This window comes from Ambystoma mexicanum, chromosome 2p (genome assembly GCF_040938575.1).
Source record: "Ambystoma mexicanum isolate Mex_15411 chromosome 2p, UKY_AmexF1_1, whole genome shotgun sequence".
NCBI lineage: Eukaryota > Metazoa > Chordata > Amphibia > Caudata > Ambystomatidae > Ambystoma > Ambystoma mexicanum.
The window spans coordinates 1242007244-1242034120 of NC_090923.1; the positions used below are offsets into that span (position 1 = coordinate 1242007244).

Consider the following 26877-nt stretch of genomic DNA (forward strand, 5'->3'; position numbering starts at 1 on the left):
TAATTTTCCAGCCCTGTCCTATGATATTGGCTTTAATGCTCTTTCAGACTATATGTTTCTTTTTTTTTATTGTTCCAGACCCCTGACTAAGAGTAGAATATACAGGGTACACATTTAGTCCACGTGTTAATCGTTCGACGCTTTTTCAAGTTTTTAACATTTTTGGCAACTTACATCCTCCAAAAGTCTGCTGAAATATTGTAAAAAACAGTCAACATTTTATTAAACAGGACATGTTTGAAATGAACAGTTCATAAAACACACAGTGAGGCATGCTTACAATATACACATTTATTTGGTCTTTCTTTTGATCAAATGTGCAAGAGAGTTCTTGTTGCAGAATGATATTTGGCAAAATCTGTATATTTTTCAAATGGTAAATGGGCATCAAACTTTTCTGGTAAAACAAAACATACATTTAGAGCATGTGACACTATTTTGACATAAGTTTTGGAGAATAAAGATTACAAAAAAGCTAAAATATTTGTGAAAGAGTAGTCGCAATTGTGTGAAGCTATTGGTCTGCGACTTTGCAGCCATGTGCAGGTCACTCATGGGCCTGATGAGTAAAGGGAATGTTCTTATATGGGACGAACAATGCTATGATAAGGTCTTATACACACAACAGGCATGAGAGAAACTGCAGAGTATGGCGATCACTTTCTTACTCCATTTTTTTTAAACCTTCAATGAAGAGTGCCTACAAAAAATAAATATGCAAAATACCCTAATGCGTTGTCATTCTTTTGTTTGTTTCTATGTGACAATATAGCAGCCATTTAGAAGCATTTACGGTGCACGATGGCAGGGCCAGACTCGTCATACTCCTGCTTGCTGATCCACATCTGCTGGAAGGTAGACAGGGACGCCAAGATGGAGCCCCCAATCCAGACAGAGTATTTGCGCTCAGGCGGGGCGATGATCTGTGTAAGAAATACATGGAAGAGTTACAATAACACTTATAATTTCAATCTTTTCCTGAAAACGGATTGGCACTGTTTTCATCTCATTTCAATGTAGGTGAAGACGACTGTCTACATTTACAAGATTACAAGGGACTGTGGGAACCCCTCTAATGAGAACGAACATGGGTCAAATACCATGTTCTTGTGGAATTTCTCCCATTCAGGACGGTCTACAACTACATTTTAGCTCGCTGCACCCTTCACAGAGGAAACATTTCCATTTGCAGATCAGTCTGGTCCCACCCACAAGTGCAGTGCAGCACCGGAATGCTAGGCAATTCTCCTCTGAACAAGAGTACCATCAGCAACCCCAGACAAGTGTTTTGGCCTTGTTGGGCCTCCCCAGTGAGGAGAAGCTCAGCCTCTCTAAGGCACAGCGAGTAAGGGGCCCACGTCTGGATTACCCAGGGTTACGTAGGGTGAAACCCCAAGTTTTACAAAATTTCAAAGGAGTGTGGGAGCCCCTCTACTGAGAACGAACATGGGTCAAATACCCTGTTCTTTGGAATTTCTTTGTGTTCATTCTCGGTAGAGGGGCTCCCAGATCTCTGGCATATATGTGTAGGGATTTGGGGTTTCAACCTAAGTTACTGAGGGTAATTCAGACGTGCACCCCTTGCTCACTGTGCTTAGAGAGGCCCGACTAGGCAGAAAAAACATGTCTGGGGATGCTGTTGGTGCTCTTGTTCAGAGGAGAATTGCTTAGCATTTCGGTGCTGGACTGCCCAAGCGGGTGGAACCAGACTGATATGAAAATGGATATTTATCCTCTTTGAAAGTTACAGTGAGCTAAAACGTGGTTGTAGACCCTCCCGAGTGGGAACGTACCCAAAGAACAGGTTATTTGACCATGTTGGTTCTCGGTTGAGGGGCTCCAATACCTTTTCCATACACATTTACAAGATGTTAATAGATCATTGGTGGGACAGTATTCTGGGATGATCTGGTGCAATTGTTACCAGTCCTTTTTTCCACTGTTGTTTCTAATAAGAGAAGTATAATAAATGGGTCCTTTATTGTACATATGCATTGATAGGCAAACATTAACATCATATGGCTTGTTTCTATTGCCCTCTCTCTTTTCCTTATCTTCCCGCTGCGTTCCCCTGCAGTGTTTCGCACAGTAACATACACATGTTCGGGTCAAGTCAATTGGCCTTACCAAGACAAAAAGTACAGTGTGGGGGTTGCTCAAACTTCATGGAAAATATGCACAATCGCAAAAGGGACTTCGGCCTTCCCAGGGTGGGCAAGGGACTGTAAAGCACGGCACTACCCTCCCCATATTCGGGAGATGCTGCATGCCCATCTCCATCTCCTGCAAATGCTAGATCTGCGGCAGGATGAGGTGTGGGGATGGTGGCTTGCAGATAACTGGAGGTCACTGTACATGGCTAGACATGGGCCAAAATGTTAAATATGGGTTTTAAAAGTCCCTTTCTCTTGAATTCTCTGCATTAGTGTGAATTCAATATTGTGAAGATGTATTCATGACAAACATAACCGGGTCTGGCACTGCCGGTTAACCGTACACAGGCCCTTTTCACTCCACTTGGAGCAAGTACATGTGGGCTGTGGGGTTGATTGCATTATTTATATGAGGCATTTTTCTAGTGCACCAATATCCAATCAGGTTTTTGGGTGATATGCACCGAACTGTCAAGGGTAACAGGACAGTCTTCAGTTGAGGATAAAGAGGAAGCATGGAAGTAGTTCACCGTACTATGACTGACAAAGTGCTCCAAATTCTATCCGCTTGGCCTGCCAACCGTCACCTTCCTTTGGAGTTCACTTTAACTGTAGGAGGCTTCACAAGGAGTTGACTAGAGCTTTGAGTGGCATGCCTGGACATACGTTTTTATCTGCAAATGGATGAACTTGTAGGCCACACAAGCGAGTTTAAAAAGCCCTTCATCATTGATATGAAGCTCATGTAATGATATCCTGGCCAAGGACACATGATCCTATTTTTGTAGTATGCAAATCAGGAGAACATCTACATTTCATGTTCTCTTGAGTTTGCCCAACTGGAATGAAGACAAACTGCCAAATAAGGCATTTTGTTTAAAAGTTTTTTTAATGATGTGAATTGGTTATACACAATCTTACACATTTATTACAACAATAATTATTTAAGAATTAAAAAGATAAATGGTATGTTATGTTATGTTTTTGTGCATTTGTATACCGCCTTATATACCATTGGTATGAACTCGAAGCGCTGTGTGTTGAACGCCCTCGGGGACTGTAGTCCAGGTCAATGGATAGATAGTAGAGTAGTAAATAGTGCTTGGGGGCACTCAGTAAGTGTGCAGCCAGTGTGGTTTACTTGGTGTGTAGCTGTATTCTAATGCTAGGTGTAGTGCAGTGGTTGTGTGAGGTCAGTAGAATGTACGCAACAAGGCCAGTGACCTCAGAGTTTGCATTCTGGCAGTGGTGGAGCTTGTGAATGAGATTATGTGTGCAGCTAGGCAATTTGTTCGTGAGGTATAACTGCATTCTAAAGACTGTTGAGGTGTTCATAGAGGCGTGTAGGCATGTGTGCAGCTAGCCCGAAATTGATCAAGTGGTATAGCTGCATTCTATTGTTTGTTGGTGTAGGTGAGAGAGTGAGCAAATCGGAATGCATGACTGTCTGTGCGGATTGGTGGGAGACCCCTATTTTCAGATTACCTGAGAGGGATTCTCTGTCTAGCACAGAGTTTCTTCTGGTTACCGGGCTTGAGGTTATCACTCCCTGCCTGGCAGTGTCATCAGTGTGGAGTTGCCCTATTCCTAATCTTTATTGCATTAAGTGAATTGCAGGTCTATGGTCATCCCTGTGTCTCGTTGAGTTTGCAATTTTTTTATTGGAAGATACCTTCTCGTTGTGCAGTTACAACCAGTTCTGTTCTATCGAACTTATGAGTGCTAGCTAGATTCGATGATTGGTGCTCAGTGGACCAAGGGACCAGCAACAGTCACTATGGTCATCCCTGTCTTGTTGGGTCTGCAACTTGCTTATACGATAACACCACTGTGTGAATGATTAATTAATACATTACAAATGAGCAAGTTAATTTGTATAAATAAATACTACCTTAATAAATATCATATCATAGTTATCATATTTGAAACAACTTCAAATACCCCAACATTTTTAAAACAGCCATTATCAAAATAGTTTCATTTGCATTTGAGAGTATTAACCAAAAATCTTGTGTGTGAATCCAGCAAAGACCAAATACTCGTTATGCAATGCGGTACATTCAATTAAGATATGTCTTAAAGTTTGAATAGAATGTATGTCATTATTTAGTGTGCAACATTGTGACACAGTACTAGGCAGTGCACGTATATATTATTATTTGGCCGGTTGGTATTGAATTGAACCTAAAATGAAGAAATTGCCCCTTACAATAGGAATCAGGGAATTTCTGCAACTATTGCGGTCTATTACCCAACGGTTTGTCGATAATTGACATACTATTATGGATTTGTAACTTTTGCATTTGTGCAATTGTGTCTGTCCAATCTTTTTGAAACAACACTTTTTTAATTTCTTCAGGATTCTCACACAACATATCCTTCGTCTGTTCGATATACACCAGGATATTCTATGTTCGAATCATAACGTTTTAAAGGGACCTACTGCCGAATTCTCATTAGCCTTTTGTTGTCTACAAACAGATTATTAGCACCTGAATAAGGCATTTGCATAGTCCATCCTAGAGTCTATGGCAGACACCACCGCTAAGGTTTCAGAGCGAGGAGAGCAAAAATCCTTCTGAAAGTTCTAAGTTGACAAAAGCCTCAACTCATTGATTGATTTTATTTCTATCGCGCTCGTACACAAGTGTTTCAGAGCACGACAAGGCAAGGGAGGGGAACAGGGGAGAACAAAACAGCGATCTTACTAGGCCCAGTGACATTGAGAACGCACAAGTGCATGGGAGAGGGGGGGGGGGAAAAGAGCATGGAAGGGGGGAGAGGTGGAAAGTGCGAAGCAGAGGAGAAACAGATAAATAACAATAAATAAATAATAAAGGCAACAAACAGTGGTAATGCAGCCAGCAATTTGCAAGTGCTAGGTTTAAGGCAGCAGACAAGGTAGGTCTGATAAGTGCAGGACGAAAAAGGGGGGGCTGTATGGGTACAGATACAGACCCCAGTGCAGGGGGTGGCCCGGAGGCAGTGCGGGAGGGTGACAGGATGAGCGGGTACCTGGGCCCAAAAGACAGAGGGTGGCCAGGTGCACGGTGCCAAGAGAGAACAGATCAGCAGGGGAGAGGAGGAGCGAAGGCAGAAGAAAAGAGGAAGGTCTTGAGGCGCTTCCGGAACCGGAGATGGTTCTCCTCAAGTTTTAGAGTGGCAGGGAGGCTGTTCCAGAGGGAGGCCCCAGCCGAAGACAAAGATCTACCCCCAGCTCATTTCTTAGAAAAACGACTGACCATGAGTGAGTTGGAGGTAGAGGAGCGAAGAGCTCGAGAGGGGAGGTATTTGCAGAGGGATAGCTGAAGGTATTTTGGACCCAGGCCCCAGAAAGCCTTGTGGACAATGCAGAGGGTTTTGAATTTAATCCTTGCATCCACTGGCAGCCAGTGAAGAGATTTCAGAGCTGGAGAGATACGATCCCAGGGCTTGAGGCCAAGGACAAGTCTTGCAGTCCTGTTCTGGATTAGTTGCAGAGGGCGGAGAGTAGAGGCGGGTAGATTTAGAAAGAGGCTGTTACAATAGTCCAAGCTAGAGAGAACCAGAGCTTGAGATACCATGAGCTTCTGGAGGAAGGAGAGGAAAGGCAGAGTACCTCTGAGGAGGTGCAGTCGGAGATTTGACTTTTTAGAGACCTCAGAGATGTGGGCAGAGAAGGAAAGGGTGGAGTCAAAGATGACCCTGAGGTTCTTAGCCTCGCAGGTGGGGGTAGGAGGAGGGCCAAGGGAGGCCGGCCAGAGAGTGAGGGGAATGGATGGTGAAGGTGTGCCGACGAGGAGGATCTCCGTCTTGCTGGCATTCAGACAAAGATCATTGGCGGCACACCAATCTTGAATGGCAGTTAGGCAATCAGAGATGAGAGAGGGAGAGGAGGTGGCAGAGGGCAGCCGGAAAATGATTTGAGTGTCGTCAGCGTAGCACTGGAAATTTGAGCATAAAATGGCAATGCAGTGGGCGAGAGTTGCCAGGTATTGGTTGAAAAGCCAGGGCGAGATGTTAGACCCCTGGGGAACACCACAGGTAGAGAGGAAGATAGATGAAAGGAAGGACCCAAGTTGGACCTGGGAGGGTCGATCTGAGAGGAAAGAGGTCAGCCAGGCCAGAGCCTGATCAGTGATACCCAAGTTTTCACAGACGGTTGAGCAGGATGGTATGGTTGACCGTGTCAAAGGCAGAAGAGAGATTGAGGAGGATGAGGACAGAGGGAATGTTAGAGTCAAGGTTGGTGAGTAGATCTTCACAGATGTTTAGGAGAGCAGTTTCCGTGCTTCTGGCAGCTCTGAAGCCAGACTGGTGGTCATGGAGACAGCCAACAGAATTGGAATGAAGGTTAAGCTGAGGGATGGCCAACTTTTCCAGGAGTTTGCCAAGAAAGGGAGTAATGGAAATTGGGCGATAGTTAGCTGGACAAGAAGGATCAGCTGTGGGTTTCTTGAGAAGAGGATGCACAAAGGAGTGCTTCAGAGGGGAGGGGAAGGATCCAAAGGCAAAGGAGTGGTTGCAAAAATCAGCAAGGGCCGGGGCGAGGGTGTCAATGTGGTCCTTGATGGTTTTAGAGGAACAGGGATGAACCTGTTTTGAAGAGGCTTTCATAGATCGGACTTGTCTAGGAACCTCGTCAGGGGTGAAAAGAGGAAAGGACGAGAAGGATGGTGGGAGGGTGTCTAAAGGAGGGTCAGCAAGCACAGATGGAGAGGGAAGAGGAGGAGTGTGGGTGGAGAGGGTGGACAGGATGTCCTGGGTTTTTTAAATGAAGTGAGAGGCAAGGGCATTGCAAAGAGCCTGGGAGGCAACAGGAGGGGTAGAGACTGAATCAGGGTTGGCCAGCTCCTTGCAGATTTTAAAGAGTTCGGCCGAGTTGTTAGATGCCGCAGAGACACGAGCTTGAATGTGGACTTTCTTCTTGGTGAGGACAGAGAGTCGGTATTGCCTTTGTAGCAGGCGATAGGCCAGTTTGTCAGAGGATGAACAGGAAGTCCTCCATTTCCTCTCAGCTGCCCTACACTTACGTTTAAGTGTAGCTAGGTGTAGCTAGGTGTAACTCATGGCGTTTAAGTGTAACTCATGACGCCTTCACCTGAGATGTCAGGGACATGAGGGCGTGATAGCCAATTAAGTCGACAAAGAGAAAACCTAGGCTTTCTCCTTTTTACTCAATGTGCGTCCTGCAAGAGAGGAGGAATTGAGATGGACTGCAAGTGTTGATGTTGTTTCCCCAAAGATTATGAACCTTGCCTTTGAGCCATTCCGCTGGAGACAATGATCTCTCAACCAGGATTTAACAGTTACAGTCGAGAGAGACTCTTGAAGCATTTTGAATTCCTCCAAGATGCATCCGCCACATGCAAATAAAAATCTCTGAATATGTTGTTGGCTGGATTTGCTCGATGTAACATTGAATTAGAGCAAGGATATTGTTTCTAACACCAGCTGAAGGATGGAGAGCGCTTGCACTTGGATCACAATTCCTACAAACCAGTCATCTGTGTTGGGGCATATGTGAACACCTTAAAAATCTAAGAAGGATGCCTACACATTGGATAATACTTTGTGAAGGTTATTGGGGAAAAGGTTGCATTGTAAGGCAATACTGTATACAGATAGTGATGATAGACCCTGTTTAATCTGAAGGATTTCTGCTGTATTTCTTCAATAGGAATGTAGATGTGTGCATCCTTTATCTCCAACGAGTGCTTTGTATCCCCTGCTTTCACCCCCACCAGTGTCCGGCCCAAGTTCATCCTTTGGAGATTATGACAAGTGAGGAACTGTTTGAAGTTGTAGAGGTCTCGGATGAATTTCATCCTATCATTTGTTTCTCCGTTCTGAAGTCCTATAACTGCAAGTAACTTCTATTGCTCTGGTGCTTCCCTGGAACTGACTATACGTCTTCTAAAGACACATGTTTTACATTCTAGAACCCCATGGAACCTCTTTGAACATGTTTTCCACTGACTCAAGGAACTTGATAAGTAATGGTGATTCTCAGTAATCTTGCGATGGGGACTGATGCTTGTGGCATGTGTGTCCTGGGACTTTTGGGCCTGTCACAACATTCTACATTGTTAAGCAAAACAATATTCTGGGTTGCCTCATGTATATCCTTCTTTTCCTACTTACTGCCAGAACTCATGCTCTTGGCATTCCACCTATGTCTTCTAAGTCACCTACCCTCTCCAGTCAAGTTCCCCATGCTCATTCCTTTTCAATATTGATTTTTACTCTTTACCTTCAATCACTCTACTCTGGTCCTTTGATTTTTACTTTTATGCTTTTGCCAATGACACCCACATGTGTCTATGATTTCATTAGCCTAGGTCCATTGGTGTCTTTTCCTAGTTCCTGTTTTTTGGATATGAAATTCTGGATGGAGCCAAATTAGTTTTATCAAAGTGGTGACAAATATTGGTGCTCTATCCCTGGGTTTTTAGTGAGTTATGGCTCGATGAGCCTGGTTTCTTACCATGCCCATGTTAAGGATCTAGGATGTCCCACTCACAATACGTTTACCCTTTCCTTACAGATCACAGTGTGACCCCATGCGGGAGACAAAGCAAAAAAAAAGAAAGAAAAGGATTCCGGTGCGAGAAGCCACACAGGGATTCTTTAAATCAAAAAGAAAAAAAGTTAGAGTAAAGGGCCCATGCTGGAACCATTTATTCTAAAGGAAAACAACCGGTTGAACTCTGCATAAGCAGAGCGCCGATATATACCCTGTCACAGCCGCTGCCCGGGCTCACAGGGCGTTGCTCCCCTGACAGTGAGAGGAGTGCATGAAATCCCTGGCACCTCCTGTCACCACCACAGCACTGGGCTACAGAATTACTAGCACTCCCCCAGTGAGTAGCGCCCAACATCACCACTGCGTCCCTGGTCATATCAATCAAAAAAAGGGCCCGCTCCCTGCCAGGCCCACACACACACTCCCCAGGCCACTGCTGGCAGATACGTCAAGGAATGAGGACATTACAACACATGCAAAATAAAATGGACAGTAGGGAGTCATTACTGCTTAAACTATCAAATGTGAGTCATTAGTGACTGTGCTCGTGAAGTGCGTACAACTTCATAAGAGGACAGACATAGAAAAAGGGCTCAAAGCAGTCCTCCGGTTGTGCCTCTCGGGAAGAAAGAAAATAAGTGGTTACGGTAGCTGTTGGTTGTGGTTTGGTTTGGTTTTCTGAAAAATGTTGATGTCTCCTTGGAGTCTGCACCACATATGGAAACATGAAAGCGGAGAAGCCCATGCAGAATAAGGACCCAACTTGTCGATGAGTTCAGATGGATCCTCTGTATCTGAGAACTGTGAGCATGCAGTTCTGATTGGTTAAAGGACTGCAGTTTGAAAACTTAAAGTTGAAACACCAAATTTTGAAAATTACATATAAAAACAAAATACACACTTTCGTATGCTTAGCTCTGCAGAGCCTTTTTGGGAAAACTATGTTTGCAATATTCTTTTTCCTCACTGCATTTAATTTCATAATGTTATATTTGAAGCAGTTTCCCCTCTGCTATCCTTCTGACCCTCCTGATGTACCATCCTATCTCCCAGCATATAATTAATGTTCTCCACCATGTAGTGAAGACATTTATCTAACATAATATAACATGAGGACACCCCGTTGCCCCTCTTTTGCTCTACTTACCTTCCTTCCTTCTTTCCCCAAGATCATTTGTCCATTGGTTATTCTTTTGGTATGCAAGAGACAGCACCTCGCTCCCTCTCCCCTACCTGGTTCCGACTTGAAAGCACTAAACCTCTATCTCCTGATTATTTTTACTTGTTACTTTTTTGTCTCGTACAACTTTTGAGACTTTTGTGTTTTTTTAAATGTACCTACAGATACCATTCTGATTTTGCAATCAGGGAGTTTTAAACATCTACAGGCCTACAGGTTCAGCTTATTCACACTTACTCTCCACCCCCCGCTTCAAGCTTCAGAACTCGGGAGGCAGGAGCTTCCCTGTGGTAGCGGCTAAACACTGGAGCACATTACCTGCCACATTAAGGTCAGAAGCCTCCTTCTGGACCTTCCGCAAACATCTGAAATCATGGCTCTTCTCACAGGAGTTACTTAAATAACTCCCCTCAGCTACTGACACAATTTCTAATATCGAAAATCAACACTGTTATTTTACACGAAGGCTGTAAGGTTCTTCTATGAGATGTTTATGTAATACTGTAACTGTGCAACTGTATTACCTCCTTTTGTCATGTTCACCTGCGCACCCTTTGTAACCTTTGATATTTCTTACTGTCAAGAACAGTGCCCAGATGCCTCCGGGTTGGGTGAGCTATGCAAATTTCAAAATAAATCTATGGCATCTGGTAGAATGCCTTCTGTGACAGACAGTCAATTGACTGATGTAGACTATACACAAATCAGGGGAGGATTCCATACCAATAAAGGTCCTCCAAAGTTGAGGAAGGAGGTAGGAGGTGAGGGTTTACATTCTATCTTTCACTTTTCTACAATTTTGGAGAAGATTTAGAGGAATAGGCTGAGTGGAGAAAGGTCTTATTACCATCCAATGGTAAAGGAAGATAAACAATGGGGGTCATTTTGCAGGTCCCGCAGATCGGTAAAAAGGGTGGTAAAAGAGACATTAACTTTTCCTGCCATTTTTAGCGATCCGTGGGTGAGATTTTCAGCAATTTGTCAGATTAGTTGGGGAGAAGGATGCAAGTTTTATGTCCACCTTTTCGTTCCGCTCCCCCGGATAAAAACAGGTGGCATTAATCAAAATCTATTTTAAATGTCCCCCGTAATTGTTTATTGCAAGAGCCATTTACACCTTTCCACAAAAATTGTGGAAAAAGTCAAACGGAAAGGTGAATCTCCCTTTGTTTTACTCTTCACCTTTCCGCATGTGGAGGAAAACCTTAAAATGACACAAAGGAAGCCTTTTGCATTTAAGTGCAAGGGAAAGTGTTTGCTATGTGCAGTTCACGGATGAAAAGAAAATAACCAGATGAGTTTTGATAATTGCCTCCAATACTTTGTCGTTTGCTTCTTGGATTTCTAATTCTTCTTCTTCCTAAATGATGTTGGCTATTAACCAGCTCACACTCAGGAACATTTATGCTAGACCAGATGGTATGGAGTGCTAGATGGGAATGGCCAAGTCATTCAATCCTTTATTATGTGATAAGTATCCGCGATACACTCTTGAACTAGATCGCCTACAATAAATATTGAATGTCTTTTGTTAAGTTGTATCAGTCTTCCCTCCAGTTCTGCAGTAATTGGATCCGGGGTTGGACAAGTAATGAGATACTGGAAGGTTTATCGGTTTTTCCATCGAGGGACGCTGCCTCCATAGGAAGTAATCCTACCTGCGTAAACCCTGGAGATTGGCCTCCAGATTGGTATTTTGAGCAGGCAGGGGAAGTCCTGAGGAATGCATGCAGTCTTGCCACTCCTACTTACTAACAACCTTTGCTGACCACAGTACTGTGTCTAGTGCCATGGGCCTCTTAGCAGGGTCTGTGTTCTAGAAGCCTGTGTTGAAATGAATAGTCTCTCATAAAATGGAACCCCTTCTCTTGTTGCGCATTTCTAGAAGAAAGCTTTCAGGAGTTTTACTATAATTACGATACAATTGGTGCAATTGGTGACCAGACGTCTGTTTTCAAATCAGGCGATGCAATTGCTGTCTGGGGAAGCAGTGGACAATTGAATCCTGAAGGTAGTGGCTGACGTCAAGTCAGTTTGTAGTGCCATGTGTTCCTTCAAGCCGTGAGGACCTGGGTGTAACAGCAAATAGAAGTCTAAAGATGTTTCATTGGTCTACATGCAGAGGGGCTACGACTGTAGTATGTTTATTGTGTCACTAGTCATTGAGTCAGCTACGAATGGGTGCATGGAATGAGATGGTCCATGGGCAAGGGAATGGAAGCTGTAATGGAACTGCCTTGTAAGCTATATAAGAACTTAAGGAGCTGCTCTGAAAATTACCCACATTTTGGGCATGGTTGAGAAACCAGATGTAAGGGTATGTTTCAACACATGATATACTTCAAAACTGCTTTATCTCATACAGCCATGCCATACATAACAATACTACTTTAATTTCAGTTCATTCATGGTACAGCCCTTCTGGGGAGTACCTTGGACAAATATACACCACACAAGCTCGGCAGACTGCCACTTCGCAGGCTGAAAAAATCAGTGAAAACAGAGTAACACATACTCAGTACACATTGGCAGGATATCCACTGTGAGGTACAACAATGGCCTACATTACGGCCCAGGCGTTGGACCATGGTGCTAATAGCACCATGGTGCATTGCCGGTAACTTACCGACTCCGCCATGGCGGCATGGGGAATTACCGCCCCATTCCGAGGTTGGCGGGGCGGTAATTCCCCATGCCGCCATGGCCCTTCCCCATTCCCATTGAGCCCGTAGGGCTCAATGGGAATGGGGAAGGCGCTAAGTATGGTGCCGCAAATTGCGGCACCGTACTTAGCACCAAGGTCCCTTTGCGGGTTGGTTTTTTAACACCTGCTAAAAGCAGGCGTTAAAGTGCCACCCGCAAAGGGACCTCGTAATCAGGCGTTAAGGGTTTAACGGCGCCGCCACCTTTTACGGCGCCGTTAACCCCTTAACGCCTGGGTTGTCTCTGATGTTATTCCATCATTCAGGAGAACAGTTGTAAAAGTACTCTACTTTTTCATAATGCTGTTGACACTGCTACACTGAATGGGCATTTCATAGACGACAAGAAAAGAGGAACATATAGAACCTGCTTAATTGATTGAAGCACATTATATTACCATTGCTCTTCAAATAAAATAAATCCTGATCCGAGTCAGAGGGGAAGGGAACCTTGGCCAGTTTAGGGTGGCCTCATTGTTGCTCATGATAGACAAGGTTTGAAAGCTGACCAACCTGTCCATTCTGATTTCTCTGTGGCTTGATCAGTGCTATTTCTCAGATGTCAATGTTTAAGTATGTTTTTATCTGCAAGGGTGGGGTTTTGTTTGTGCTTCTGAAAAATGTTTATCAAATGAATCCCAACATGCACATTGGCAGGGAACGCCTCATTTTCAGCAGTTGTATGATTTGATTAAGTATGTTGGGCTCGTCCACACTAAGCCAAAACAAAGAGGTGATGGCTGGAAGGTTTAGAATTATTCTTGTGTGGCTTGTCCACACTCAACAGGAGATGATTAGGTTAATATACACTTCACACAACACAATATGAGCTCTCCTTGTTGCTATGTTGCTCTTCAAAATGTTTCTAGATGGTGAGTCATAGCATGAGGTAATGATAATGGAGCTCACCTTAATTTTCATTGCTGATGGCGAAAGAGCGGTGATCTCCTTCTGCATTCGGTCAGCTATGCCTGGGTACATGGTCGTGCCACCAGATAGCACAACATTAGCATACAGATCCTTGCGGATATCAACATCGCACTTCATGATGGAGTGGAATGTGGTTTCATGGATTCCTACATGCTCCATTCCTGCCGAGAAGTAATGAACTGATCAGTACAGAACGTGCTAACAAGAGAAGCATAACGGTCCAATCGTACTACGCCGCCACAAACATTCAAATAATTAATATGGCCATGAAATTATGTTTCAAGTAATGTTTTTACATTTGAACTATTATCTGCAATGCTTTCATCAACTTTAAATGCATGTTATGTACAAGCCAATGCTTCTGCTCTTTTGTGTAAAGGTTCTAGTGCAGAGCATGGAAAATGTATTTTTTTTTTTATTTCCATCTTTATTAGGTTTATTGTAGAGATACAAAACATCCGTTTTGCAAGATGTCATGAATCCAAAAAGTGATCAACGACCAGCGAGGAAACAATAGACTGAGGCAACTCGCCTCCATAGGTAAGTGACTAACATGGGGATTAGTTCCACTATACATTCTTATTGTCTAAATGTCTCAGCTGTAAGAGACGGGCACCCCCATTACACTTTGTTCTTTCTAGCTTGTAATACGTTGGCAATCACTCTTCTTTGGCAGAAACTGTGCCTGAACACCCCACCTTTCGGCCCCTAGGCACTAGCCGTACAAGCATTGCAATCCTTAGTCGCACCGGGTGTTCTCAAATTGGACTTGTGCACACGCGGCTGCGACTCAGTCTCAACCATTAGTTGTAGTGACACAGTGTCCATGCAAGCACCCCTCCGCTCATCAGTCACAGATGGACTGGTATCCACACGATACGTCTGGCATTTTCCCGATGGCTCTCTCTCGGAGCCACGATCTAGCCACACGACAATGCTTGCACCTGTCATGCACGACGGTGTTGCAACCTAGGTTCCTAAACGCTTCCGGAATTCGTTTTGCTGTAGAACTCGTGCACTCGCGACTCGTGCTCAGTCACTTGCACTAACATTAAAGCGTCCATTCAGCACTATCTATATTGTACCACGTATAAATGGACCGTGTGTCACACGGTACAAACGAGTCAGCCTCAGCAAGCAATCCGGTTTTCCTCATGGCCACTTTCCGGAGATAGCTATTACTACACAGCATGGCTTGCACTCGCCCTCCACGATGGTGTCCAAACAATGTTGACAGAATGCCTGCTATAGTTATCCGTATATTCTTTCTGTTGACTAATTCGGCCTTACCCGGCCATGGCGCACATCCATACATGTGCTAAGTAATGACCATAATTACCAGCTACTGCTTTTTTTCTGATATGTCGCCGCGCCACCGATTAGACCTATTACTAATGAACCCCATCACCACCATGGCTGGTCTCTCCATGTACATATCTGGCTCCACGACCACGTGAGCCAATCACAACCCCACGCCACACTCTCACAGATCCCCACACCCACCTCCTCCCACCACGGACCTATGTGCAACCGTCCCAGTCTATGGGTTACCAGTTATAGCAACCTAGAGGCATATAACTGACACTACGTCGCTTGAACCTCTTGGACTCATATCAACACCATGGAACCCTCCTCAGGTTAGTTCTGCTTGCACTGTCCACCAAGTTAGCTCTGAACCAACCAATATCCAAGAATATGTTGCAACTTCCTTGACCTAGCTACTTGTTAGTTCCACCACCAATATTGGCTTAGATGGATTATGAGGATACAACACAACCTCACTAGTGGCACATGCACACTCAATCATCACCCCACCTTCACCCTTTATGACCTGCCACAATGTGCGTTCCCTATTCTGACTATAAACTGGGTCTATGACCCACGCAACCTCCATTCAGGGAGATATGGTTACACTTAAATCATTGTCTTTCCTAGAAGCACTATCCAGTGCACAGTACTGCGCAAGGCAACACGCCCCTCCTACTAAAATGTAAACAATGAATGTATGTTGGGTGACCACCACAGCCTTGATAAAGACCCTTGAGTGGTCGAAACACGTGTCAGCACGTTTTGTAACAATAAAGACCTGATGGCACCAACTCGAGCTACCTGGCTCTCTTTTCATTGAACCATTATCGAATAAACCAAACAAAACCTTCAATTCAGAGTACCCATGAATTGTGAGCGCAGCGCCGACAACATAGGAATCCTACAATCATTGTTTAAATGTAAGCCCTCATTATTTTTCTCAAAGAGATACGCTGAAGGGATGGAGCGAACGCTTCCACATCCAGTGGTCGGTGTGTGCCATGTATATTATCTTGGACATGTGTATTTGGTGGATGCAGATGCAGCGTACTTTGCATGCATGAAGTGATCCCCGGAAAGAAGCACTGCCAAGGGCAGATATATGAGGTGCTCCACCTACATGACGAATAGCCCCATATTATGGCGCCCCGTGTGAAGCCTCAGGAAAATGCCATTGTGCACCCACATCAGACAATGGGCCTCATTACGAGTTTTTAGCGGCATGGCTACCACCCCCAAACCCGGGCCCGGGTCCCGAAAAATGGGATTTACCGTGCCATTCCGACATTTGCGGGCCCAGTAAATCCCATTTTCTGGACCCGGACCCGGTACGTCCCCATTCTTTCTCCTCCCAACACCATCTTCCTGTTCCTTTATCTTTCTCTGTATCCCCTACTATCTCCACCCTCCCTACTACTCTTTGTACTCCCTTTTCCCTTTCCCTTTTCTCCTTCCCATACCTCCCCTCTTCTCTTCCTTCTCAAATGCAAATTGTTCCACATGCTGTTTTTCTGGTTTGATTCATGTATATTATTATTGCTTCTATGTTCCATGTTTGATGTTTTCTTGTTGTTAAACTGTAAAGCGCTTTGGAGTAAAGTGCTATATAAACAATAAAATACAAATACAAATTCCCATTTGAGCCCCCATAGGGCTCAATGGGAATGGGGAGGATGCTAACAACGGACCCGTTGATGACTGGTCCGTTGTTAGCATCCTTTTCTGCTAGCGGGTGCCGCTCTGCACGTCTGGTCTGGCCAGGGTACAGAGTGGGACACGCTGCAGAACTTGTAATGTGGCTGCCTGGGTATGAACGGTGCTGGTCCCTTACCGGCACTGTTCATACCGTGGCCCCCACAGTCGTAATGAGGCCCAATGTGTGTGCTATCCCACACACATGAGCCAACTTCAATAGCTATTTGTCAGGCTCTATATGGTCTCACAGATGATCACTGCAATGGTCTGCGGCAGGTTTGGGGTGGCGTATAGAAAGCAAAGGCATACTGAGGATGCTTAGTGATTCTACCAAAAGCAGAATAGTGAGGCATCTGCATTGTGTAGACCCTGCTGCAGTGTGCTTGCATTCCCCTGTTAGACACAAAGGTATAAACACACAGGGAACCCTGCTCACAGCGAAAATCTTTTCTGTTTTATTTTGGCACATCCCATAATAACTGGTTATGTCCGGGAGACATAGCTGCATCTAAATTACTTGGATCAGTTTGCTAAAACAACATAGTATAATTGAAATTAATAACTTGTTCATCATGGGCTTCAGAGCCAAGGGATATTTGATGGAAGTCTATTTAATTTATTTATTTTATTTGCTGATAGCGCCCAGACCCGGAGTTATCACGGCGCTAGTAGAGGTTACAGTACAATTAATGCAATTGTGCCAGTGTGGTTATATTGTGGTCACACAAGGACAAAATACATTACAGGTGTTATGTTATCGTCACAGATCAGGACAGTAAAAATTGCACTCTTTAGGTCAGAGAAATTGAGGCCACAAAAGAGAGTTTTTGTTGCAGGCAAAACATGTCTGGTGTGGCGGAAGTCTTTAGGCATATTTGTAAAACAATGCTGTTTTAACTTTTTTGCGGAAGATCAGATAGGAGGATTCGTCTTGGGTGCCAGTGGTTATATTTTCCAGAGAGTGGGCGTGACGCCGGTGAAACACGTTCCTTCAGTTCTTTTTCTGTTGAATATCGGGGTAGTTATGGGGGGGGCAGAGTTGTGAAGGTACCAGTGTGTGATGGAAAGGATTTTGAACTCAATATGCGCCTTGATTGGTAGCCAGTGCGCTTCGTGTCTCACTAGCGAGATATGATCAGATTTCTTCAATCTCCACTCAGCCCCTAGGGCGTTATTTTGGAACAGCTATAGTTTATTGATGTTCTTGCTGGAGGTTCCTCTGAGCATGGCATTACAATAATCTAATATGCTAACAATGATGGCCTTTGCCAGCGTAAGGCAGTTGTTGGGGTATGGAATTTTCTGGAAAGGTTTATTAGTTTAGTAGAATAGGCTGCAGAGGAGGCGACAGCGTCAACATGTTTGTGCATGTTTCGCTCGGAATCGAGATAGACTCCCAAAGTTTTAACATGGGTCGCTACCGGGATGATATTCCTGTCAATGCAAAAGGAGGCAAAAGAGGGGTCAAGGTGTTTAAGTCGGTAAGGGGATCCTACAACGAGGAGTTCCGCTTTGTCATCATTCAGGCAGAGATGATGATTTGCCATCCAGGCCTGAATGATTCTGCAGATCCTGTTGATATTGGCAGAGTCCAGTTTGTGATTACAGGTGAGTCTGAGGAGGACCTGCGTGCCATCAGCAAAGTTTGTGTGCGGGATGTTTAGGCTGTCTAGGTGATGAAAGAGAGGTTTGGTTTACATATTGTACAGTGTAGGCGAGAGTCAAGACCCTTGCGGGACCCCATATGAGACAGTGATGGGGTCAGCTGCTTGTGACTTCCTCAAGCAAGTGATTGTAATGAACAATATTTAGACCGGGGGAAGTCATATATACTTTCCAGGCAGAAAAAACACGAAAGAGCCGTGGTTACCCTAAACATTTACGTTAATAAATATGAACACAATGGAAAAAAGCCAAATAAGATATAACAGCAGAGGCATTGATAGTGGCTCACATATCAAGGTCAGCTACAAGTGTGCATTGGGGCATTGAAATGACAAGAAAGGTAATATTTACAGATCATGGCCATCGGGAATCACATCAGAAAGTGTAATTGTAAGGAATATGCTTACCAAGGAAGGATGGCTGGAATAGGGCCTCTGGGCATCTGAACCTCTCATTGCCAATGGTGATCACCTGACCGTCGGGCATTTCATAGCTTTTCTCCAGGGAAGACGAAACAGAAGCCGTCAAAATTTCCTGATCAAAGTCCAGGGCAACGTAACACAGTTTTTCTTTGATGTCCCGCACAATTTCTCTTTCGGCTGTGGTTGTGAAGCTGTAGCCCCTCTCAGTCAGGATCTTCATGAGGTAGTCTGTCAGATCACGACCAGCCAAGTCAAGGCGATTAATGGCGTGAGGCAGGGCATAACCTTCGTAAATGGGCACTGTGTGGGTGACACCATCACCGGAGTCCATGACAATACCAGTGGTACGTCCTGAAGCGTAGAGGGAGAGCACAGCCTGGATGCTAACATACATAGCTGGTGTGTTGAAGGTTTCAAACATTATCTACAGAAGGGAACCAAAATGCATTTAGACACTAGTGAATTACATATACACAGGGTGATGCATACAGGTTTGGTAGCCTACTAAAAGACCCACTTCACTCTATTAATTATGAGAACTTATTTGTGAATATGTGATAGTGTTATCAGCTAACATTTTAAGCAAGTGTGCGGACAAAGAGATGGAAATTTTAAAAAACGCAGCCCTACTGCATTTAGTCACAGGCCTAGATACTAAACATTGTGATAGATCAGGAGACGGACTGGGTGGCATGTTGTCTGAAATTGGTTCTTTATTATAAATCACCAGGCCTAAGCTATGTCTAAGACTTGCTGGCCTTTTCTATAAAGGAAAAAAATAAAGGGGCAGGATGTCTTACAAAACAAGAAAAGTCCTCTGTCCAGAATCATGCTAGCCTGAGTTCTGCCCCTACCACTACAACAGAAAAAGATAGATCTAACAAAGATACATTTAGGCCCCTGGCCCAAGCAAAAGAACGGTGGCTGGTTTCTGACTCCCACCCTGGTGTATCTGTATCAATAGGGGCTCCTCGCCCCGAAGCATGGTCAAAGCAAGTATACTGAATGCCGCAGCAATCTTTCTCTCCTTGGCAAAGTTCAGCAAGTACACGCGAATGAAAGGCGTAAAAGCCTTGAGTAAGGCTTTTTCTCCTTTTATTCACTCCACACCACATTTCCATTCAATAGTATGGTGGAGAGGAGGGGAGATACGTTTTTGCCTCCTTCCTTCCTCTACACCATACATATGCTCCTGTATTTACCCCGGTATCAATTTTTCTCCAGCATGGGATCTGGCATGGATTCACATGCTCATGAATATTCCCCATCGTCAGGCTGGGAATCCTCGGTAAAGAAAAAATCAGTATCCGTTTCGTTTCTGATCTGTCTTTCTTAGTAGTAACCAATCACTGGTCTTTGGGTCATACTGCCCCCAGCCAATGACTGCCCTCTCCCTAAGCACCATCCTCAGATTTTTACCGCACGTTCAAGTGTTGGGAGTCCTCGTGCTATAGCTCTCGAGCGTTTTGTGCTTTTTCAAAGAGATTTATCTCATTTTTCAGTTCAATCGAGCCTCAAGCTCCACCGTTTCTACTTCCGATCAACGGGGACCCGTTTCAGATTTTTCTACGCCCCTCAAGGGTGAAGTTTTCGTCGAGTTACGCTTCTTGGAGGATTCCAGAAGTTTCTGAGGCCTACTTCACGGACGAGAAGACCATGGCCCAGGAAAAGGGAAGCTCGACTCCCGGCAAACTGTTCAGGATCTGCCCGAGATGCAACTTACAAAATGTGTTCAAGGAGGAGGAGCATTCGAAATGCCTTTACTGCCTCCACGAGGACAAAACGCACATGGAGAAGGACTGTGCGTTTTGCATGAACATGTTGGATCAGACTATGAGGGATTGTCGGACCCGTCTCTCCAACTGGCTGGAAGGCAAGAGCCCAGCAGGTGAGAAGAAGAAGAAGTCCGAGCGGTCTTTTAAGTCCTGTGAGGGCGCCCCGGCGACGGGGGCCCCACAGAAAGCAAAGCACCGCGAGTCTGCAGGCACCGGGTGTGCCGAACGGTCGGCCTCCTCGGCTGCCAGGCAGGGCGCACCTTCACCGACGCCATCAACCATGAGCCAACGCTCTGGCTCGGGGAAGAGAAAGTCCGAGAACCCGGCTAAGCTTCTGGAGAGGCCCCAGTCGATCTCGAAGGAACCAGCCAAAGGGGAGCGAGGCGGTGACCCTCCCCCTAAGGTGAAGGCCTCAAGCGCGCCCTCGGTGGTTAAGGCCTTGATTCACCCGGATAAGGCCTCTATCGAGGGAGTCACTTCGGCCCTGGCAAAGCCTGTGGAGGCTATCCCGGTGGAGGCGACCTCGGGGCCCAGAGTTTCCCTGCCTCCGCGGAGGGAATCCTCTTTTAAGCCCATCGAGAAGACCCCCGTGAAGACCCGGGTGGAAAAAGAGGGTGGGGGGGCGGTGGCCGTTACGGACACTGACACAACCTCCGAGGAGGAAATGACCGAGAATTTGGAAGAGGCCAGTCCCACGGGAGGAATCCCGACAAGGGGGACGACGAGAGCGAGGGTGGCAATGACGACGAGGTACCCGTGGATAAGGAGCAACCGTCGTGCCCGTCACGCCCGTCGCAGCCCGAGCCGCAGGACAACTCGGTGGGCATTTTGACGGCAAAACAAGCCTTATGCACGGAGATAAAGACGAGACTACCCCTACCCCCGACGGACGACCCGGCTGAACCGGGTCCGTCGGGAAGCCCTCCAAACAAGAGGAGGAGAATTCATCCAGTGCCCCGTCAGCCCTCATGGCCTTGTCAGCCTTTGTCGCTTTCCCCGGTCCCGAGGGACGACACGGGAACAGACACGGCCACGGCGGTGACGACGGGACTGACCTTCCGTCTCCAATTCCTCGGGCGTCCCCACCCAACGAGATTGGCTCCTTCCACGCCATGATTGCCAGGGCATCCGAGCTTTTTCAGCTCTGCCCCGGAGAGAAGAAGAAGGAAGGCTTCCTCTACCAACGGCGCGAGGCCAAGAGGAAGACGGTCCTTGTGGTGCCGTTGCTGGATGACATCTGGGACGAGGGACTTGCCCCCCTCAAGAACCCGTCCACGACACCTGCCAAGAGGGACCGGTAGAAGAAGAAGTACCGGGTCCCTGACGCCACCCCGTTGTGCCTTAGGGCACAGCCGACCTCGGATTTGGTCGTCTCAGCAGCGGCCAAGAAGAAAGCGGGGGGGGGGCATCGGCTTCGTCTTCAACTTCCCCACCGGATGGCGAGGGATAGAAGCTGGACGCCATGGGACGACGAGTCATCTCGTCGGCGGCGACGACGATTAAGGCGGCAAACACCCTAGCAATTGTGGCCCGCTACGACAGGGGATTGTGGTACAAGATCGCCCCCCTGTTGGACTTCCTCCCGGACGACAAGAGGGCAGAGGCCCTGGCGATCCTACAGAAGGATGAGGTGGCGACGGACCACGCCATAACTGTGGCCACTGACATTGCCGACACCGGTTTCCGCCAGTTGGGCAACGGCGCTTGCCTTCGACGGCGGGGGTGGCTCAAGGCGACGGATTTCTGCCAGGACGTGCAAGCCAAGGTTTTGGACATTTTTTTTTTTATTATTTTTTTTTTTTTAAAACTTTATTTCTGAACTTTCCATATCATCGGTACACATGTGCGCCAACATGGTGCATCCTCTTAACAACAAAGAAGAGAAAAGAGGGGAAAGCGGAGAGGGAGAAAGGAAAGTGAAAAAGAACAAGAGAAAGGAATAATATAACGTTACCCACTAACGAGCTCTCCCGCCAAGGCTGCCCCACCACTCCCGTGTCAACAAAACAAGTATCAATGCGTTCATTGCTTAAAACTGACTCGAGTCAGGTCGAGGTTATACATTAGTTCTTCAGTCACAAAGCCCCATTTCACGCTCCTGTGGTTATGGAATCAGATGATACAGTACTATTTAGCAGATATGCGATGTATGGTCCCCAGATATCCGGGGGGCGAGCGTGCAAAGGAAGGGTTCTTATAAATTCACTCTCTACATCCTGACAGTATGTTATGTCTTTCTTCCAGTCTTCGATTTTGGGTAGTGGGCCGCGGCTCCACGCCATGGCGACTCGCCTTCGGGCCAGGACCAGCAGGAGTGCTGCTAGTTTACGGGATGCGGGTTGTAGGTGTCTAGTAAGGCCGAGAAGAGCCGCCAATGGTAGCGGGGCCACCTGTTCCCCTATGATGTCTGCAATTATTTGTAAGACTGAGACCCAGAAGCGCTGAATTCCCAGGCAATCCCATGCTAGGTAAAAGAAATCTGCGTGTGGCGCCGTGCACCGGTCGCATTGGGTCGAGGCTTCTGGATGATGCTGGTGCTTCTTAACTGGAGTGTAGTATGTTTGGTGAACAAAGTTGAAGTGTATTAGTTTAAAGCGTGTATTTATTGCGACTTTTTGAGTTTGGCGCAGGATATAAGACCAGTCTTCTGCGCTTATTGATGACTGAACGGCAGATTCCCATTTTTGCTGTGTTTTAGGATTAGGTGTTCCTGTGTCTGCCACGAGGGATCTGTAAAGTAGCGAAACCAGCCTCCCCTCTCCCCGCGCCTGGATGGTGTTGTGTAGCAGATCCCATGTGGGGGGTTGTTTTGGGAATGAAGGAAACAGTTTGTGCAGGGTGTGGCGTAGTCTAAAATAGAGGAATATATCCAGGGAGGTGTTCCCCCCCCTGTCCTTGGCCATTTGTGGGGTGAGGAAGGTGCCTTCCGGGAAGAGGTCCCCGAAGGAGTGGACATTTATCTTATCGGCCCAGATTAGGAAAACTTTTCCATTCGTGAGTGGGATGCCCGGGATGTATCTGATGGGTAATAGGGGGGAATATCTTATGGTCACGCCGTATTTGACAGCCATCTTTTTCCAGATTGCATATGTGGACAGGACTGTGTTCAGCGAGTTATGTGGGACTGGGATTTGACTTATAATAATGGCACTGAGCAGGTCTGGTGAGGCTAGGGCGCGTTCCACCTGCACATGTGGGCGTACGAAATGGGACATATACCAGTAGCTCAAAAAATGAGCTTGGGCTGCCCAATAGTATTTTTCTATGTCTGGCAATGCTAGACCACCCTTTGACGTTGGAAGAACTAGGGTGTTATACGCGACGCGCGCAGGTTTACCTGCCCATAGAAGTTCCAGGACTGCAGACTTGACTTTCAGGAGAAAGGCTTTGGGGAGTAGGAGCGGAATATTAGAGAACAGATACAGGAGCTTAGGGAGTATGACCATTTTCGTCAAGGAGGTTCTGCCCCACAATGTTAACGGAAGCGTCTTCCACCTGTGTATCCATTCTTGGATGGCGTTCAGCGCGGACACATAGTTATCTCTATATATGTCGTGGTGGTTGCGTGACATATATATCCCCAAGTAGCGCACCCTTGAGTTTTCCCATTTGAAGCCGTGATCGTCTACAAATTCGACTGTATTGGGGGTCAGGGGAAACACTACAGATTTGGAGTGGTTAATCGTAAGGCCCGACATTTGGCCAAACTTTATTACTTCACGCATTACTGGATTGAGGTTTTCTTGGGGGTTGCCAATAAACAGTATCACGTCGTCGGCGTAGAGGGAGACAATCAGTTTGTGAGGACCTAGTTTAAGACCCCTATGAATTTGGCATTCCCGCAGTCGCGACGCCAAGGGTTCCATGATGAGGGCAAAGATCAGGGCAGAGAGTGGACATCCCTGTCTTGTTCCACGCTCCAGTGCTATGCCCGAGGACCTAGTGTTGCCCAGAGTGATGTAAGACCGGGGGTCGTTGTACAACAGTGACACTAACTTAATGAAGAATTTGCCAAAGCCCATTTGTGTAAGCGTTGCCAGCATGAAAGGCCACTCCACAGAGTCAAACGCTTTCTCAGCGTCAAGAAGCACTGCTATTGCTTGTTGTGTCGGGTCCATGGCCTCGATAACACCGAACAGCCGTCTAATGCCAAAGGTAGTGCTGCGACCCGGAATGAATCCGGCTTGGTCTCCAATTACTAGAGCCGGCATAAGAGGGAGAAGCCGTGATGCGAGAATTTTTGCGAGAATTTTATTGTCCAGGTTGATCAAAGAGATTAGCCTATATGAAGCACATTCGTCTGCGGGTTTACCGGTTTTGTGCAGCACTATTATATTAGCTTCACGCATCGTAGGGGGGAGGCTGCCTCGCTCAACAGATTCCTCGTAGACTTGGAGCAGGAGAGGCGCCAGGATAGCCGCGTGTGCTTTATAGAACTCTCCAGTGAGCCCGTCTGGTCCCGGCGCTTTGGAGCTCGGGAGGGATTTTATTGCGTCCAATATTTCTGTTTCGGTTATTGGTGCGTTCAGTGGTTCTCGTAGGACTGCCTCCACCCAGTACAACTCAGTGTCGTTGAGATACTCTTGTATCGAATTCGAGCTCGAGTTACCCCTGGAACTGTACAGGTTCTGGTAGAAGTCTCGGAATGTATTGGCCACGTCCTCTTCTGTGTATACCAGCTGCCCGCGTGCGTCTTTGATGCATTCTACCCGGGTTGGGGTTTTGTCTATTGAGAGCAGCCGGGCTAGTAGTGCGCCAGGTTTCTGTCCCTCTCCGTATTGACGGATTTGGTGGGCGCGGCTGAGGAATTTTAGTTCCCTTTCGGCTGTTTCCCTGTACTTCAGGAGTTCTTTTTTCAATTCTGCTTGGAGTTGAGGGTTTGGTGCCGTGGAGGCTCTCAACTCTATCTCCTTTAGACGTCGTTCGCTGTCGGAGAGCTCTCTACGGATTAGCTTTAACATCCCGTTCTCTTTAGATCGGCATATTCCTCGAATGAAGCACTTCAGCGCTTCCCATATGGTGCTGGATGAGTTGACAGATCCTTGATTGATCTTTATGAAGGCTATCATTTCCTGACGTAATTCAGCTGCGAAGCCTGCATCCGAAAGTGAGCCCGGCTTGAATCTCCATCTTAGTCCGGGAACTGTTGTGCCTACTAGGGAGGCCTCAAGCGTGACCATCGAGTGATCGGAGAGAGTGCGTGGTAGGATTTGACTCGTTCCCCATGAGAACGGGCAGTGGGTGGATGCCATGATATAATCAATCCGGGAGCTTGTGTTGTGGGCGGATGAGTAGAATGTGAAGTCTCTCGCGTTGCGGTCATGCTGTCTCCATGTGTCCGATAGATCGAACGCATGGCATATCTCTCGGACTTGCATACTGGCTTTGGACGGGTTCCCAGTTGTGTTGTGGGATTTATCAAGTTTGGGGTCAATTGGCATATTCAGGTCGGCTCCCCATACAATAGTTGCTGCATTGAACTTTCCAAGTTGGGACATCACCCAGTTGAAGTTGTCGGGGCCATCGGTGTTTGGAGCGTAGGAGTTCACAATCACTACTTCCCTCCCTGCGATTATCCCTCTCACCAGTAGGGCCCTTCCCTCAGAGTCTTTCTGTGATTCAATTAGGCTAAAGTTCGTCTTTCTATCAATCAGGATTGCAACCCCTCTGGCATAGGACGAGTACGACGAGAAATATCTATGGCACCCCCAGGATTTGGCCCACTAAAGTTCCGTCGCTGGCAGGAGATGGGTCTCTTGGAGTATGGCAATATTGATTTTGTGTCTACGTAGATACTGGAAAATGTTCCTATTCTTCGCTGGTTGGTTACCGCCACGGATGTTCCAGGTGGCTATTTTAAATGTTATTGCTGTCATCTAGGGAGTCAGGTAGGTTCCTGTTCAGTAGGATGTGAGGGTGAGACCGGGGTCTTGATCCGAGTAGGAGTTTGAAGGGCTTGTCTTCCGAGTAGCTTGTGAGTCGCGGTGCTACTGCCTTGGGATGAGAGTGGGGGGAGGCCTGGGTGTGGTCGAGCAGAAAAAAGTAACTGAAGAACATCAACTTCCCTCCCTTGCGTGGGCAACCCCCAACACGCCCACGATGTGCCCACCCGTGACCATAAAACTACAGCCATTGCTGTGCTTAGGGCGCTGGTTGCCGAGCCGGAGGCCGCATGGCCCCGAAATCAATAAATATGATGTTCTGTGGTGAGTAGTATATATCGTGAAGGTTTCGAAAATGGTTGCTCCGCTCTGCGGTGTCGAGAAAGGGGCTTATGTCGGGTTTCTCCTCCTCCGTTCATCCCGTTGTAGATTCGGGGCATTGGCTGCAGGTCTACACCCGGCCCTGTCCAGGTACTCGGCAGCCTCCTCAGGTGTGGTGAAGAAATGCGCCCTCCCGTCATGCTGGATGCGGAGTTTGGCGGGATACAGCATGGAGTAGAGGATGTGATTATCTTGCAGTCTTCGCTTAATTGACGTGAAGGAACGCCCCTGTGCTTGTACTGCCGATGAGAAATCGGGAAAAATTTGGATAGGGTCGCC

General features: G+C 46.5%; 1 protein-coding gene across 1 annotated transcript in view; it reads right to left on the minus strand.

Moving 5' to 3' along the window:
- Nucleotides 1-276: 276 nt before the first annotated feature.
- Nucleotides 277-26877, minus strand: part of LOC138567384 (actin, cytoplasmic 1-like) — a 55180-nt gene continuing 28579 nt past the window's right edge. The window contains exons 4-6 of the mRNA XM_069645548.1: nucleotides 18546-18984; nucleotides 13450-13631; nucleotides 277-923 (exon numbers count right to left, since the gene is read on the minus strand). Coding sequence (XP_069501649.1) covers nucleotides 780-923; nucleotides 13450-13631; nucleotides 18546-18984 — 765 coding nt within the window. The 3' untranslated portion in view covers nucleotides 277-779. The remainder of the gene's footprint in view (nucleotides 924-13449; nucleotides 13632-18545; nucleotides 18985-26877) is intronic.